Source organism: Rhinolophus sinicus, chromosome 17, assembly GCF_057876585.1.
Source record: "Rhinolophus sinicus isolate RSI-liver-muscle chromosome 17, RSI-T2T, whole genome shotgun sequence".
In the NCBI taxonomy this organism is placed as follows: domain Eukaryota; kingdom Metazoa; phylum Chordata; class Mammalia; order Chiroptera; family Rhinolophidae; genus Rhinolophus; species Rhinolophus sinicus.
Genome location: NC_142517.1, coordinates 199,293,267 through 199,309,366, shown reverse-complemented (window position 1 = coordinate 199,309,366; position 16,100 = coordinate 199,293,267). Strand labels below are relative to the sequence as shown.

Sequence of the window (16,100 nt, the reverse complement as noted above, 5' to 3'; positions counted from 1 at the left end):
TTTAGTTTTCTGCTCCATTTCTTCTCTGTTTAGACACCGCCGTGCCCCGTCCCACATACTAATTACTGACTTTTTGCTTCTGCGGTGCTTGATTCATTGTGTCACATTTTCCCATGTGAAAGTGGACCAGGAACCTTGGCAAAGAGGTTAATGGTTTTAAGAGTCACTCTTATTTAACCCTGGAAGTTGCAGCAAAATAGGAACCATTTTATAAACCAAGCTGTGGTCAGCGTCAGCTGCAGACTAGTGATGGATTTCATCACAGTGGAAAGTACCTACAGAATCTGAACAAGATTGAAGATACACACTCCCACTTTCTACCTTTACGTCTCAAAATTTGGTTCAAAGTACTGATTTTGTTGTTATACCTTTAATGGGGCCATGTGGTAGACTGGAAATAACCCCAGAGTGGGAGTCGGTACTTCATGAATTTTAGATTCTGTCACTCATTAGATTGCACAAACTTCCCATATTATCAGACTCACTTTCTGGATCTCAATTTGCTCATCTTTAAAATGAGGCTATTTGACCAAATGGTCTTTACTATACTATCTGGCTCTAAGAGTCAATGATTTTACAGAGTTCTATTCATTTATTCAAAAACCATTAATATGACCCTGTTATTTTCCAGTCACTGTGCTAAGGACCATAGACACAAATTTGAAATCTTAAACAAAAAGGAAATTTGAATTTTCTTTCTGAGGACTTCTGTGGGGTAATGTTACCTTTAACACAAATTTTATAACACTGTTTTTTCTTTAAGGTTCCCAGAATGAGGAGTAGGTCTTAACACAAAGAGAGATCATACTTAGTCTACACGGGAGACTCGCAGGACCTACTTACCTTGTTCAACAGTTTTCAACTAAGCTGTATAAAGAGAAAAGGAGAGTGAATTACCCTTAGCCAATGTTACCACCAAAATCCTCTCGCCATTCATCACCATGAGCTAATAATACATATGAAACATGGTCCTTATTCATAGGTTACCTCTTCCCATTGTCTGTCAGTAGCTACTCTGGAAGACTACATTCCATTATGGTCGACTAGATAAAGCTTCTCGTGACTTCCCAGTTAACCTCCAAGCCTGCGGTTAACTTCCTTTTTCGGAAAAACTGAACAAATTTTCCTGAAAGCAGTAATTGCAAATACATTTGAAGTGGAATAGATACAGTGAGCAAAAGATCTCTCATTTTCCTTAAAACTTACTTCTGCTCTTTTCTTGGAAGACCAAAATACAGGAGAAGAAAGAAAAGAGAGGGCTTTCCAACTGTCACATTGAGTAAATATTTTTCATTCACATGTGACAGGCATCTTTTAAACCTTTGGAACCAGCTCAGCTCAGACCAGGAAGACACTCTCTTCTCCCATCCTGATTCTTCTCCCTGAATGTAATTTGTGTCACAACTTCTCAGCATGTAAAGACTAATGTACAGCAAGAAGCAAGAGGGTTCATCATTGGCCCTGTACTCCTATTTCATTTTTATTATTTTTATTACTATTAAATTAACCCCTATGCTGTTTGCAACCAGTTGTAATGTTTCAAAACAGCCACCACCACCATTCATATTTTTGAAACTCTTTGGTGTCAGTGGGAATACGAACAGGTTTTCCCTACTCTCCGAAAGCAGAGAGTTGCTATGAAACCTTTCTTAAGCTGAAACAGTGTAAAGTGAAGAAGCTATCACATGAGGGCCCATCTTACTAAAAGATGCACAAAATAAATCGAGATAAAGCACAGATGCTCACAGACACAGTTCAAAGCACATTCAAAGCTATGGCGGCTCGATGCTGAGATGCTGAGTGTACTTCCTGGGGAAGGAGCCTGGTGGTGCAGGGTGCACGCTGCCTCTCATAACGGCTCGCTGCAGAGTACGTGCTGAGCACTGTTTTTGCCCTTTTTTTTTTGTAAAAAGTGAAAATCCTCTTTGGATTTCTTCTGGATAGCAAAAACAGGTCTTTCCTAAAAGCAGAGCGGTGTAAAATGTACTTTCGAAAAGCGGGGGGATAGCTGTGTGCTTTCAGAGGGTCTGCTGCATCCCTGGTCCGTTGAAGGGCGGGCAGGCAGTGGGGACTGTGAGCCTTTGTACAATACCTGCCTCTAGTTGAGATCTGTCAACAACAGTACCTCCCTTCAACATCTCTGCGACCAGGTTAACCCAGTTCCTACTAATCACCACAAACACTTTCATCCTCAACTGCCATGTTGAACCGAAGAGGCGCATCTATCCAACTCAGTTAATTTTATTCCATATTGGTGACATGCTGTACTTACGATCATCATTTATCTTTAAAAGTGGTATATACCTCTTAATTTACCAGAGCCCCACCACCGCCCTGGGGACTGGAGTCACATTTGCATACCTATTTTCAGATGAGCAGATTGAGACTAGATAAGTTATGGTATTTTCCTGCCGCTTCAGAGAGAAAGCCTGGGCTTGGAGCTCATTTGAGGTACAGTTGCTTGACAGAGTAGCAGACAATGCTACATTTGTTTGCATAGAAATGAGGATGACACACGTACAGCCTTCTATTCTTCTTTGAAATGATCTTTTTGCTGGCTTGACTTGCTTTTCACTTTCTTTGCCCAGTGGGCCCATCTTCTTATAGCTGCAGAGACTAGTATAAGCCCTGAAAGATCCCAAAAGGATCGCTTCAATTCTTGGTGTGATAATATGTTTTCTTTCTTTCTTCAGGCCCACCATCTGCTCCCCTCAATTTGATTTCAAATGTCAATGAGACTTCGGTGAACTTGGAATGGAGCAGTCCTCAGAACACAGGTGGCCGTCAGGACATTTCCTACAATGTGGTATGCAAGAAGTGCGGAGCTGGGGATTCCAGCAAGTGCCGACCCTGCGGAAGTGGGGTCCACTATACCCCACAGCAGAATGGCCTGAAGACCACCAAAGTCTCTATCACTGACCTCCTGGCTCATACCAACTACACATTTGAAATCTGGGCGGTGAATGGAGTGTCCAAGTATAACCCTAGCCCAGATCAATCAGTGTCTGTCACCGTGACAACCAACCAAGCAGGTAGGAATCAACCCACTTTATTGTATGATCTAAGTGAATATAGAAAAAGGGCTTGTGTTGATATTCATGAATGATATTAAATTTCTACAACTGAAATAGGACTACGTGGATCTAATTATAAACCTGGGAGCTGTGTTATAATACAAAAGACACTTAGAGGGATGTTCATTCATTCAGCAAATATTGTTTTGGACATCAGCTGCATAGCATGCCTTGTACTGGGTGGTGGAGATTCAGTGAAGACCAAGACAGTGATTGAAACCAGATGACAGTCCAGTGAGTTGGGTCACTCACTCCAGGCTGGACTTCTCTTCTAAGGGATTTATATTGGCCATTTTAATCACAAGGTCTGTGGTTGGACAGTAGAGCATTTACAAACTATTTAGGATTATAAAATGGATTTTTACCAATCTGTATTGGTATATTCATATTTGCTACATTTGCCAACAAAAGCATTGGCAGCTATAGTTTTGGTCTTGTTTTCTTATTTCAAAATTTAAAAAATAATCAACAAGGATCTGTACTAGAGTCACCATATAAATTTGTGAACAGTCAGTGGTTTAATGGGCAGCTCTATCTGTGTGTTGAAAAAATGTCCCTTAAAACACATACAACTTTTGCAGCCACTTTCATAGTTGAATCCACAATTGACACGTGGGGGAAGAGAGTTAATTTACCTCATTTCCTGCATCACTTTCCTCTTGTAATTGAGATGACTAGAAAACATTTTCTGTGCATGAAGTGTTTCTGCTGAGTTAATTGCAAAACTCTTACAAAATCTTGACTAGCAGATATTTCAAAGTGCAAAGTAGAATCTGGGTTTCTAAGCTCCAGCTCCTGACCCATTCATTCCCATTCCTCCCCTAAAACAGTCTCCACACTTCCTCAAGCTAATTTTCCATCCTGGATTTCCGCCACATGTTTCTCATTGCGGGCTCCCTGTTACTTCTGGAGAGTTAAGGGGGAGCAGGAAAAAGGACCGTGGTTTATCCTTTTGTGAGACACTTAAGAACAACAAACTTCACCGGAAAAGGATTATAAATTGCCAACAATCCTACATATCACCTCTTACTGCACTTTTCTCTTAAATGAATGTTTCAGTAAGTGCACTCAATAGTTAAGTAAAATGTATCTGTACTAATTGATCTATAGTAAGAAGTATTCCAGTGGCCCAATCCAAAGCCATTATTTTTCCACTTTCCCCTGAACTTGCTAGAATAAATAACAAGTTAAGACTTGGGGAAGATTTTGAACTGGAGCTAGAATGGCACATCTTCCCTGAAGGCCACTTTGGTTATACAAATGTGACCAGTTGTTTAAAATACGTGGTGTGAACAGATCATCTGGTTATGCTTTTGTCTTTTATTTCTGCCCTTTAAGGTTGTGAACACTGTTAGTGGCAATCGGTTCTATTTTTCTACAAAGACTAGTATGATTTAGGAGGTTGTGATAGCATCACAAGTACTCTGTGATTGCCAGCTTATTAGTTCTCTTTTAGAAAAATGCAATGGAAATAGTGTACATAGATCCTGGGAAATGCATTGGTGCCACTGGTATCTCTGAGTTACAAGGAGCCCACAAGGTACAGAGCGATCTCCGCACTTCCTAGAGAATCTGATTCGTGACCCAGTCAATATTCTTAGGTTCAGCCCCGCAGTACCTTTTCGGCGACCCTCTGAACACACCACTACTCTGTATCCAAAACTGAATTAAAACTAGGAATGGACATTTTGAAGCTTCAGTGTACAAGGTGAAGTCATTCTTTTTGGCAGAGAATAGCCTCTGGGAGACGTGCTGAGGACAGGCTTGGCTCCCACAGATTTTGTGGGGAGACTTCTATGCCTGTCTGTGTACCTAAGGATTCAAGCCAAAGGATTATGTCAGCTCCCACCGGGCCAGAAGTTACAAGGAGCACGAAGAAGACAGGTTCAGGATCCCCCCCAAAGAAGAAAATGTACAAAAACATTATGAAAGAGGGAAGAAAAAATGCAAAGTTTTATTAAAAATGTAGGTGTCATTCTTTTAGATCTAGGAGAAAGGTGGACGGTGGGGGTGGGGGTGGGGTGAATTCCTCTGACACAATGAGGTTGTTTTCTCTGCCATGGTGAGCAGTCCTGCCAGGAGGTTTGCTGAATAGGACAAAATTCCAGCTCCTTATTTTAATTTTCATGAAGGGTAATGCTGGGAAGCTGCTCAAAATTAAAAATAAATCTTTCAATAAGGAGACCTCCTATGTGGCCAACCAGAAAGTTTTCACTTAGCAGAGAGCTGTATACGTGCACAGCACTGCCTCATTATCCGACCATAATTTCGAGTTCACAAATTCAAAATCATTGGGGCAGTTTACCTTTGATTAACAAACCCTTTCTTCATAGTAGTGCAAATTCATAATGTAGGCCAAAATTCTGGGTGACTGTAGCAACCATAAACTCCATCAACACTCCCCTAAGCATATTTACATATGCCCAATTATATTCTAATTGTCATCGTCCCTATAATTTCATTCAATTCAGTTCCTTAGGGACCTTTATAGGCAATGATGTCTTACTCTGTAAGGAATACACAGAATAAATGAATGGCAGCATTTGCCACCTGGAGGCCACAGTTGCGTGGCTCTCCATTTTTGCTCTGTTTTCACAGGCTCCTTTCTCTGATCAGTAACCTATTTAAGAACCAACAAACCCAAAGCCTGCTAGAATTCCTGGCTTTATCATCACCACCTCTGGGACTTTTCATCGTTGAACAGTTCCCCACAGGTGAAATGACTCCCCCAAGCCAATGTCAGAGCCAGTACTACTTGAAACCAGAGAAAGCCATGCTCTTTCTTCTAAAATTATTAGATAACTAATAGCAGTCCTGTATTCAGCTTGGGATTCTCCCCACTTGTGAGAGCAGACTCTGAATATCTGGGCATGGAAATGTAGCTTTAACTCACGGGGCTTTGATCCTTTCCTTGTAGAATGTGGTGTGAGTGGGCCAGTATTCTCACATGGTTATTTAGACCATTCTAACCCAAATCTATGGCAGTGTTTTAGGGGCTAATTAACACCTTTTCTTTTTCCTCTCCCCTCCTGAGTTCAAAACCAGTTGACCCAGAAGAGGAGACAAAGGGACCTCAGAATGTCCCTGCTTTGTTGTCCCTGCTGATCCTCTGATAGAAGGAGATGAGTTTTATAGCTGTGACCAAAAGTGCTGACTAGTGACACCTACCCAGTGTCACCCAGAGACAGTGTAGCCCAGCTGGCTGATTGCAGGTTTCCTGCAAGAGCAAAGCCTGCATCCCTACGTTTGGCCAAATGGGCGCTCTGTGCATTGAGATGCGAGAGAGCAGAGGGGCTTGATCTGAGACGCAGTGCTTCTCCCAGAGTCTCTTCATGAGCCAAGTTACCCCAACCCCCACCTCTACGTTAAGAGCAGTGAAGGAGAAATCGGAAGAGGGTGAGAGTGGGAGCGCCCGTGAAAGTCACCCCACAGGAGAGCATCAGACAAGGAAACAGTTACTTTCCGACATTACAGTCCACGAGGAACACAGTGAGAGCTCCTTGGAAACTCTTATTTCCCTTCCTCCATTTTCTGTCCTCAAGCAACTGTTTTGCCTTTTGTTCAGGGGGAGATGGTTCTGATGTTTATGAAAAATGAATTAGCAAACTGCTGGGTGATTTGTTTTCTAGATGACTTTCCTTCGGTTTACTTTTACTTAAGTGGACCATCTCAGGCAAATAAATACAGGATGTGTCACTAGGAGAGAGAAATGCTGTATAAATGAAATAAGGTTTCCCTGGCCAGGCAACAGAACTGTGAATATTTTTGCTGAAAATGCTGGGATGGCAGCCAGCCGATCTTAATATCACTGAGCCCGTTTTCACTGTGCACCCCCAACGCCCCACCCCTCACACTTGTCTCCCCCCTATGGGGCTCGACCATATTCTAGGTTGCTTGGTTTTAAATCATTATGAACCCCTGTGGCTTATTCTATACTACCCCCAGATTGCACCCAGGGAGAGTGATAACCATTTTGATTTCTGTTTTGCATATGACACTGTTTCCCATGCTTTACAGTGCAATACATCTGGTAATCTCTTTAGCACAGCTATAGTGTGTTAGTGACAAACATCTTTAACACTCTGAGTTTGCAGGAGTTCAAATATTTAATGGATTACATAATTATTTGAACCTAGATAATCTTTTAGGTTCTTTTCCAATCCTAAAATTCTGTAATTCCAAGAATATAGACATGAGCTATGAGCGTGAAGAAATGGGGCTTATTTCCCTGTGATGTTTACAAACCTGGCTCTAAAGACAATTCTCAAAAGAATGGGGAAAATTCCAAAAATGCTTCAGCAGAATTATCAGAATGCATCTGAATCCTGCCTTCCCTTCACCCCTCCAGCCCCCACCCTGACGAAGTATTTACTTGGTAGGGTAAAGCAGTAAGCTAGCTGCACCTCTACTATAATTGTTCCAGGTCCCTCCCCAGACATGTGGCAATGTCTGGGGACATGTTTGGTTGTCACTCCTGGGAGGAGGGGATGTGCTATTGCATCTGGCAGGTAAAGGCCAGGGATGTTGCTAAACACTCTATAATGCAGAGGACAGTCCCGTCACTCCCCCCCCACCCCACCCCCCAGAATTATCTGGTCCAAAATATCTTTAGTGCCAAGATTGAGAACTCTGTTCTAAAGATATGTTTACACACAGATCTTGTGACTTCATAGCAATGCCCATTTCTAAGGGTTCCATCACCAACCTGTCTTTGCTTAGTTCCATTACTTTGTGCTGGGAACATAACACACTCACCACTGGTCTCGGTTAAAAAAGGCCCTTTGGGGCCTCTTATGAAGAATCCCAGTTGCTGTGCCATCAGAAGAACTGGTGCTGCTTGTTAGACTGGCCTTATTCTTTCAGATAGACAATTAAAAAAACTGCCAGAAAATACCACACCAACAGTAAAGGGACAGGATACCACTACCCAGCATGTAGCAGAGGCTCACTCCCTGTTTGTTGATTAACACATTTATTTACAGTGGAAACAACCAGTGAACTCCTTGTCAAGTAGTGATAAATTTCATAAAGCCAAAATAATGCATAGAGAAAAGAAAATAACTAAGTACGAGAGGCATACTGTCTTTTATTACTCAACTGGTAAGACCCCATTCTCTCTTTGTCTGCCATCTTTTAATTAGACATATTATGTTATTTGAGTGAGATAATGGAGAACAGTGGGAATTCTCATCCCCACTGGGTATAATTGCTACCTGTCTTCTAGATAGTGATAAAGATGAGCTGGAACTGGAAGGAAACAGGATCAGGCAGCGTGGGGGCGGGGGAGGTTATGGGAGGAGCTAGGGTTATGGACGTTCACAGGAGACCCCCATAGGAAGAGCTCTATGGTTCCAGCTTCCTTTATAATGAAACTCTCTGGTTTGCTTTTGATCTCAAGTAAATCATGTTGTGTTTTTTTTTGATTACTACTCGGAATTTGAAAGGAAACAAACAGGCCATGAAACTAGCGAAATCGCTTAGTTAAGTCAGAAATCTTTCTAGAGACGTATTTTAAACTCTTCCAAACAAATTGTAAAGTAATTCCACTGAGAGAAATTTTGCTGAAAAGTTGTTTGCGCCTCCTCAGAATACTTGACCCTCAAACAACTGGGGTTTGAACTGCGCAGGTCCACTAATACGCGAATTTTTCTTCAGTAAGGACTGTAAATGTGCTTTTTCGTATGATTTTCTTAATGACATGTTCTTGTCTGTCGCTTACTTTATTGTAAGAATACAGTATTAACGCATGTCATATACAAAATATGTGTTAATCAACTGTTTATGTTATCAGTAAGGATTCCTGTCAACGGTAGGCTGTTAGCTAAGTTTTGGAGTCAAAAGTTATACCTGGAGCTTGGACTGCAGGGGTGTCAGCCCCCTAATGCCACATTGTTCAAGGGCCAACTGTAGTCGGTGTGTAATTGTTGGGATCTATCTCTACAGTGGAAGCTAATTCGAAAGTCCTTTCTGTACCTGAAGAAGCACACCTGGAGCTTCAGAGAAGCCAGACTGCGCTTTTCTCATTGGCAGCTCTGATCCAGCTATGGGCTCCTGGTGTCATTCTTAATGACTAGGAAATGTACATTTTAGAAACATGCAGGACCTTGGTTTTTAAGGGAACTGTCTCTTGATCTAACTTTACACATAAAATAATTTCGTATTTATGCAATATTGTTGCCACCCCTATAATTATTACACATACTCACTAATTATGATCATAATTAAGAATAAAATAAACCTGTAGATATGCAACAGTATAGCCTCTGGTGTGTGGCGCCAGGGTCCATGAATTTGTATTCAGGGTGGGTGCCACCAGTCGTGGTGAGGAGAAAAAACAAAAGCCTTCCAAAAGAGCCCACTAAATTATCCAGCGTCAAGGCTGACTGAGCAGCATAGACAAATGTCTATAGAGCCTACTGGTAATTATTGCATATAAGTAAAAAATGGGTTGCACTTTTTTTAAGATGTGAATATTTCACTCTAGGAAAATGAAAGTTTTATTTATACACCCAGGACTGAGAACACTATTTTTCCTGACGCCTTTCCCTTCTCTCCTACATAAATATGCACACATGTTCGTTTGTGAGAAGGGAAATCCATTCAGTAGCATTCAGCCTAAACCCTTGACAGTCTAATTCTGATTTGTTTTTTATTTCTCAGAGTTGTGCTTGTTACTTTGAATACTACTGCCAACTTTTACACCCTCTGGAGAAGCCATCAAGGGATGTGAAAAATAAGTGCCAGGCTGACATGAGGAAAGAACAGTGCAGGGCAAGCAGAGGTTTCATATGGGCTCCTGAATTGTCCAGTTGTCACTCCAACTGGCTAAATTAATTACTGTCTCCTCAGAGGAGCCAGAAGGGACTCTAATTTCAGTTTGCAATTGAGCATCAATAAAAAGATCCAGAGAAACTTTATCAAAGCTTCCATTAACCCCCTACTGATAGCTCTAAAGATTTTTTTTTTCCCCTTGAAACACCAGGAAAACCAACAGCCATGCTGCAGGACTAATCTTGCATTGAGAGATCTTAAATCTACAGGAACTAATTAAAATGCCTGTCCATGTCACTCCAATATACAGAGCTTTCTCCAAATTTCAGCGTTCCTGTGCTATTTTCATGTGGGTATACAATAAGAGAGTATTGCTATGTTGTCTTGTAAAGACTTGTGAGTGGTTTTTTGGTTTTACATTTTAATCTGTCAAGATAAGCAAGATTTAGCTCTGTCCACCAGTATTAAAAATGTCTCTTTTTAAAGGAGTTTTCCCCCAGTGTCTACCCGTTGCCCCCAGTGTGCGTGCATGCACGCATACACATTTTCCATGATTGCCGGTGCCAGAAGAATGAAAAAGTTTATATAGCCTGTCCCAAAACTGAAATAACAGAAAGAGAGAGACGGTGCCAGACATCAGTGTGGTCTCTTGCCTAGTGAACATTGTGGCTTTCATTGGGAAATGTCACTAAATATTTGGTCCCACACGTGAAAGTCAGTACCCAGAGTGCTGTGGGAATCGGGCTGAACAGTCAGCAAAATGGCTGCCAATATAGACACATAGCCAAAGAAACAACTCTTGTATTCAATTCCTTCTTTCTCTCTTCTGATAAATTGGCCAGCCCACCCTAATGGAATTCTACTATGGCTCTCCTGAACCATGTTTTGTTTTCCGTTATGGTAAAGCAGAAGGGCTACTTTCTAAAACATAATCTGTTTAAAATGTCTTATGGATAAAATGACAATAATTTGAAATACTTGTTTTATTTTGCTATGGCTCTTGAAAGGAGAGGGGAGAGAGAAAAAGAGGAAGGGCGGAGCACTCCTTTTAGCCTGGCATCTTTCAAATGTTAATCTGTACTTATACATGAATTTTGCAGGCAGTTTGATCCTCACTGTCAAAAAAAGCCCCTGTGATGAAGGCTGTGGGTAGATAATTTAAAAAGAAAATTCTTATCTAGGAACCTTTTGTTGGTGACAAGTGCATACAAACAAGACTTAAATGTGTAGCTTCAACTTCTCAGTGGGTGCCAAATTGGGATCTGCCACCAACAGTTTCACTGTGTGTGGAAAGCTTGGGACAAGATCCATCCATTAGAACAAGCACTGAAAGGGGCAAATCCACAATGGCTCCCTGGAGAGCTGGCGTTGTCTAGATAACATACTACAAGCTATAAATCTGCCTCCTGAATCAACCCTAATTTTTTTTAGCATAATAGTTGTGTATTTTGAACATAAGTGTGAATGTAGATGAGAGCGCAGCTTTCTCCATGTTCCTCTATCGAAGCCAGGGTCACAACATACAAACAGGCCGAGATTTTGAATATGCAACAGGCTGAGAGCTTAAGCAAGTCTTCCTTCCACTCTCCAAGACAATGAAGGCCTTTTTTTTTAAATCCCCAAATAGCAGGTGATCCTAAAATTTAAACTCCAAATTGCTGGTGGAGTCCTTACTTGCGTTGAATTTCACTGAATCTGATCCTGGTCCTACAGGGCTCTGGGAGAGCATGATTTTAGGAAACTTTCTAGCGGGATGCTTTTGGAGGCTGGGGAGTTCTTGGCGCTATTATCATCTCATTCTCACCATTTAAAATAGGGGTGGGACTGTCACCCATGTAGGTAATCAGGATTCTTGTTGCTTTGTTTTCCACTGAAAGCAAGGAGTACAGATATAGCATCCTGTGAAAATTCAGTGTGTCTTTTTGTAACCAGAAACAGTGGTCATAGACCCTAAAAAGCACACATTGTGTTTGGATCCCTCATTGTAGACACAAATGCCAAGTAGTGGACTAATTTAGGTGTGGCTCTGAGTGGCGGGCAATATAGTTAAGGAATCTTTATATAATGTAAAATGTATTGTTTGGGGAGAATGACAGATGAGAAGTCCCTTAGCTCTTCAAGGGTATAACTTTAACTGTACGTGTTCTTTGGATGGTGGTTGTTTTCTCTTTCTCTCTACCTCTTCCTCCCTTCCTATTTCAGAACAAACATGAAATACTTGCCCAAAACTGCCCATAGTGTGCTGGAGCCCTACGCTGATGTCTTTCTTAGATACCATGCTGGGATGTTGGGATGAGATGTTGTTCTAATGAGGTCCTTCCGGTATTTACAGATTGACTCCTGGGTAGAGCCAGTAATACTGAATTTCACACTTCAGCAAGTTGTGTTAAAAAGAGGCCCTAGTGAGATGTTGTGAACCACCTAGTTAACGAAAAGAAAAGAAAGAAAAGAAAAAAGAAAAGAAAAGAAAAGAATTCAAGTCCTAAAAAGTTAAAGCTTTCCTAATACATTCTTTGTTATTCTTTATGTTCACAAAAGTCATCTTGAATTCTCCAGCACAGATCTAGTTGGAGACATCTATTGGTCTTAATAATATTTTAAAATTTAATAGCTCTGTTGTTTCAGCCTCGATCATATACTGCCTGTAGGAGTTTAAACTATCTGGCACATACAATTTATGTATCTGGCTGATACTCCAAAAAAAAAAAAAAAAATTAATCCTATGGTTGCAAATTCCCAAGCTTAAAATCCCTTCTCATAAATTATGCTCTTTTCCCTAAACTTTATCATAGCTTTTAAGAGAATTGCCAAAAAGATAGAGTTTCAAATATGAGGGCTGCAAGAATATCATTTCATGGCCACATTTTTTTTGAGAGCATAGCATGTGGTGACCATTTGTATATGAAGTATTTTCAAAATGTGCTGGTTGTAATTTAACCCAAAGGTCTCTATATCTCTTCTCTCCACTTACCAGTTAGTTCTTTGTGCTTTTCTAAGTAGCAAGCAAGAAACTGGACAGGAAACATTTGGCTACAAATAAAAAGAAGACTTCCTTAGGTAGTATGAAAAACCTGCTCCTCAACATTCTATGGTTAATGGATGTTGTCCCCTGAATATTTTGATAGGTTGTGTTCAGAATTTGCCCAGACTTCTAGGCAGTGAAAGCAATCTGGGATTAAACTGGAGAGTCTCAAGTGCTTCTTCCCCCAATTGGTTATCTTCCTTCCTTTCTCCATTCTTTCCTTCCTTCCTTCCCTCTCTCTCTTTTCTTTTTCTTTCCTTTTTCCTTCTTTCCGTCTCTCTCTTTCTTCCACCCGTAACATTCTACTTTATCATACATGGCTAGTACCTCTCAACATTAGTCATTATTCTTTAAGCCAAGCAACATTTGGACTGGGGAAAATTCTGAGTAGCATAGAACACAGATTTGCAACCAAAATTGTATTGAAATGTTTCCTCTGCCCATCTCACCCTGTCAGTGATCATCTGTAGCCTATCATTTCATACTCCAGTTTATTCTTTGACAGATATTTATCATTTGTTTTTATCCCCCTCTTTTCTGCCTATGCATTTCAAAATGAAATAAGAGAAACAAAGTAAGTTACTAAAAAGTAATTTCAGAGAAAAATGAAAATGGATGATGAAAATGCCTACAATTTAAGGAGTTTATATATCCTCAATTTTTGGTTACTATGACTTTTTTGTGGGCAGCTCATGTAGTCTTTTAAAATAACCATTAGGAAAAATAGTTATCCTGTTCCAACTGTATATGTGATGGGGAATTGGGTGACTCAGGAGACGACTAATGGGACTCTAGACCTTACTGTCTTTAGGTCACCTCCTTGAATCTGGACGACATCCTAAGTGGTCCAAGGCCCGACCATCTGGCAGCCATTGAGTGGCTATTATAATGGAATTGGTCTCGGTCCAGGTCTTAGTAGACAGGTGTTCACATCATAAGTGACACTAATTGACTTCTAGTCTTTCAGTTTGGAGGATGGTGGACCGTCCCTGTGATGGTGATGGGTGGGGAAGGAGTTATTCATGATATAACCAGACTCCACTGAAAGCCAAGGAACTCAGCACCTTGAGCTGGTACCAACCTGGCACCTTGCAAATATTGTTCTTGTCTCTCATGGGTTCCATTAGCCTCAGAAATGAAAAATAGGAATCTAATTTCAAAAGATTTCCAATAACTCGGAATGGCTAATGCTGCCTTTGTGAGGTTACATAAGCATCATGTGTTGAGACATTTCTCTTCATTTTGTATCAGAGTGATTAGATGCCTCCTTTGAAAATTATATATAAGGAAGAAAAAAGAAAATTGGATTCTGGGACTCTATGATAATATCAGTCAGGCTATCTGCTTTTATTTTTTATTTTTTTATTTGTTTGTTTTGGGGTTGGTTACCAGGTCACTTATTCATAGCTATGAATAAGTTATGGATGATACTCTTTGATGGAGGATTTAATAAGGCCATTTTCAGTGCCCTTGTGAAATGGAGACCAATGTGAAAAAGTAACTTTGAGACTTTTTTATTAACATAAATTAGAAAGCATGGAATTTAAGAGTCTTCATCCAGCTATACACTTTTCTGTTGTTCCAGGTGTGTCAATCCAGAATGAGCTACCATTTATTATTCCCTCTCACTTGGGGCCATGACCTCAGGGTGACCTGACCCAACTTGGAGGAGATTATTGGTAGTACTAGTATTATTAATATTTTGTCCCATGAAGTTTCCTAGGTTTATCTAATGGCATTTTTTGTTTTAACTACACAGATGATTGGGATTTCCCTGTAGCAAGTGGCAAAAACACATTCCTGAATTAGTTATCACACTTAAAAAGTAGAGATAACAACAGCCACAGTGGCTCTCTTTCTTGAAGCAGACAGGCTCTTTTAGCAGAATGATCAATGTCTCACCTCTTTTCAGAAAGGCTTTTCGGGGGTAGGAAATTGTCAAGCATCTGATATAAAGTAATGAACATGGCTTTTTATTGGTCCGTTTCTGGAGCAGGCTTTTAAGCATTTCTGCCTGTAAATGTAGAAACCTGAGTGGGGAAAGTGAAAGGAGAGAGCAGAGATTTACTGGGCGCATCTATCATCCGGGCTTTTAGAGTCTTTGTGATTAATACATCTTTAATTGGGGACTGATCTAGAAGCCTTGGATGTCAGAAAGCTAAATGTTGCAGCATTGTCTCACCGTTCCTCACACAGCAGGACGATTAGCAGCTGTCTGAGTAACAAAGAGAACCTGAGGCCCACAGCACAGCTTTGATTTTTCCAGGTTTGGAATGCCTGCAGCTCTCCAGTGGAGTTGACAGCAAAAGGAACAGAAGCCTTGATTCACAGCTGCTAATCCTTTTCCACTCTGCTGTATTTCTGCTCAGTAGAAGAGACCTTTTCCTTTATACCATCCTCCATATTCTAGATTAATTTTGGAGGGCATTATTGATCATGGAAGGGCTCCCTGTGCCCAGGCATCTTCCTCCTGTCTAACCAAGACACATATAAAATAATGTCAGTTAAGAGTTTATGCCAGATACTTTTCAATAAACAGAGGCGCAATGAGAAGATGCATTTTCCTAGAGGCATTCACAGAAAAAAAAATGTGTTTAATTTTTCTGTTGCTGCTGGCTTTGCCCTGTTTTCTTATCTTACAACAGTTGTCTTGCTCAGGCAAATTCTTATAAATTGCCTTCCCATGGAAAGACTTGTTTTCCTGTTTGCCTGGAACTGGCATTCTTACTTAACAGGAAATACACACTGGATCCTACCATGTTTTTGTTGGCAAGTGTGGGGCTACCCTTGTCAGAACCTGCCAACAAATTTCTTAGCAAGCAAATAGAATGTAAAACAAGCAGCTCTCAGACGAAACAGAAGACATACTTGAACTGCATCAGAGACAGTTGGGTGCTGCCTAAGTCATTCCCAGTGAATTCTGGGGGACCAGGGTCTTGGTTTTCAGATGAACTGTCACTCACTTGTAATTCTACTGCAAATGCTATGGCTGTACATGTAGTAATGCTAATTAAAGATAGTAGCTATTTTTAAAGCTAAAACAGGCATTTGAGTAATAGATTTTCTCTACTGCAGAGAGCATTGATTGCTGTACAGCTCAGGTATTCAGCATAATGATTAAATAGTTACAAAAAAATAGTGTTTTTTTTTTTTTTTTAAATATTAGGTTGGTGCACAAGTAATTGCCATATTTGCAATTCTTTTTAACCTTTTAAACCGACCACAATTACTTT

The 16,100-nt window shown here is 40.6% G+C and overlaps 1 protein-coding gene across 2 annotated transcripts in view; it reads left to right on the top strand.

Annotated features, from left to right (window-relative positions):
• EPHA4 (EPH receptor A4) overlaps positions 1-16,100 on the top strand; it is a 126,072-nt gene that overhangs the window by 72,586 nt on the left and 37,386 nt on the right. For both annotated transcript variants that reach the window (XM_019753685.3, XM_019753686.3), the window contains exon 5: positions 2,694-3,032. In XM_019753685.3, the coding sequence (XP_019609244.1) occupies positions 2,694-3,032 (339 nt within the window). The remainder of the gene's footprint in view (positions 1-2,693; positions 3,033-16,100) is intronic.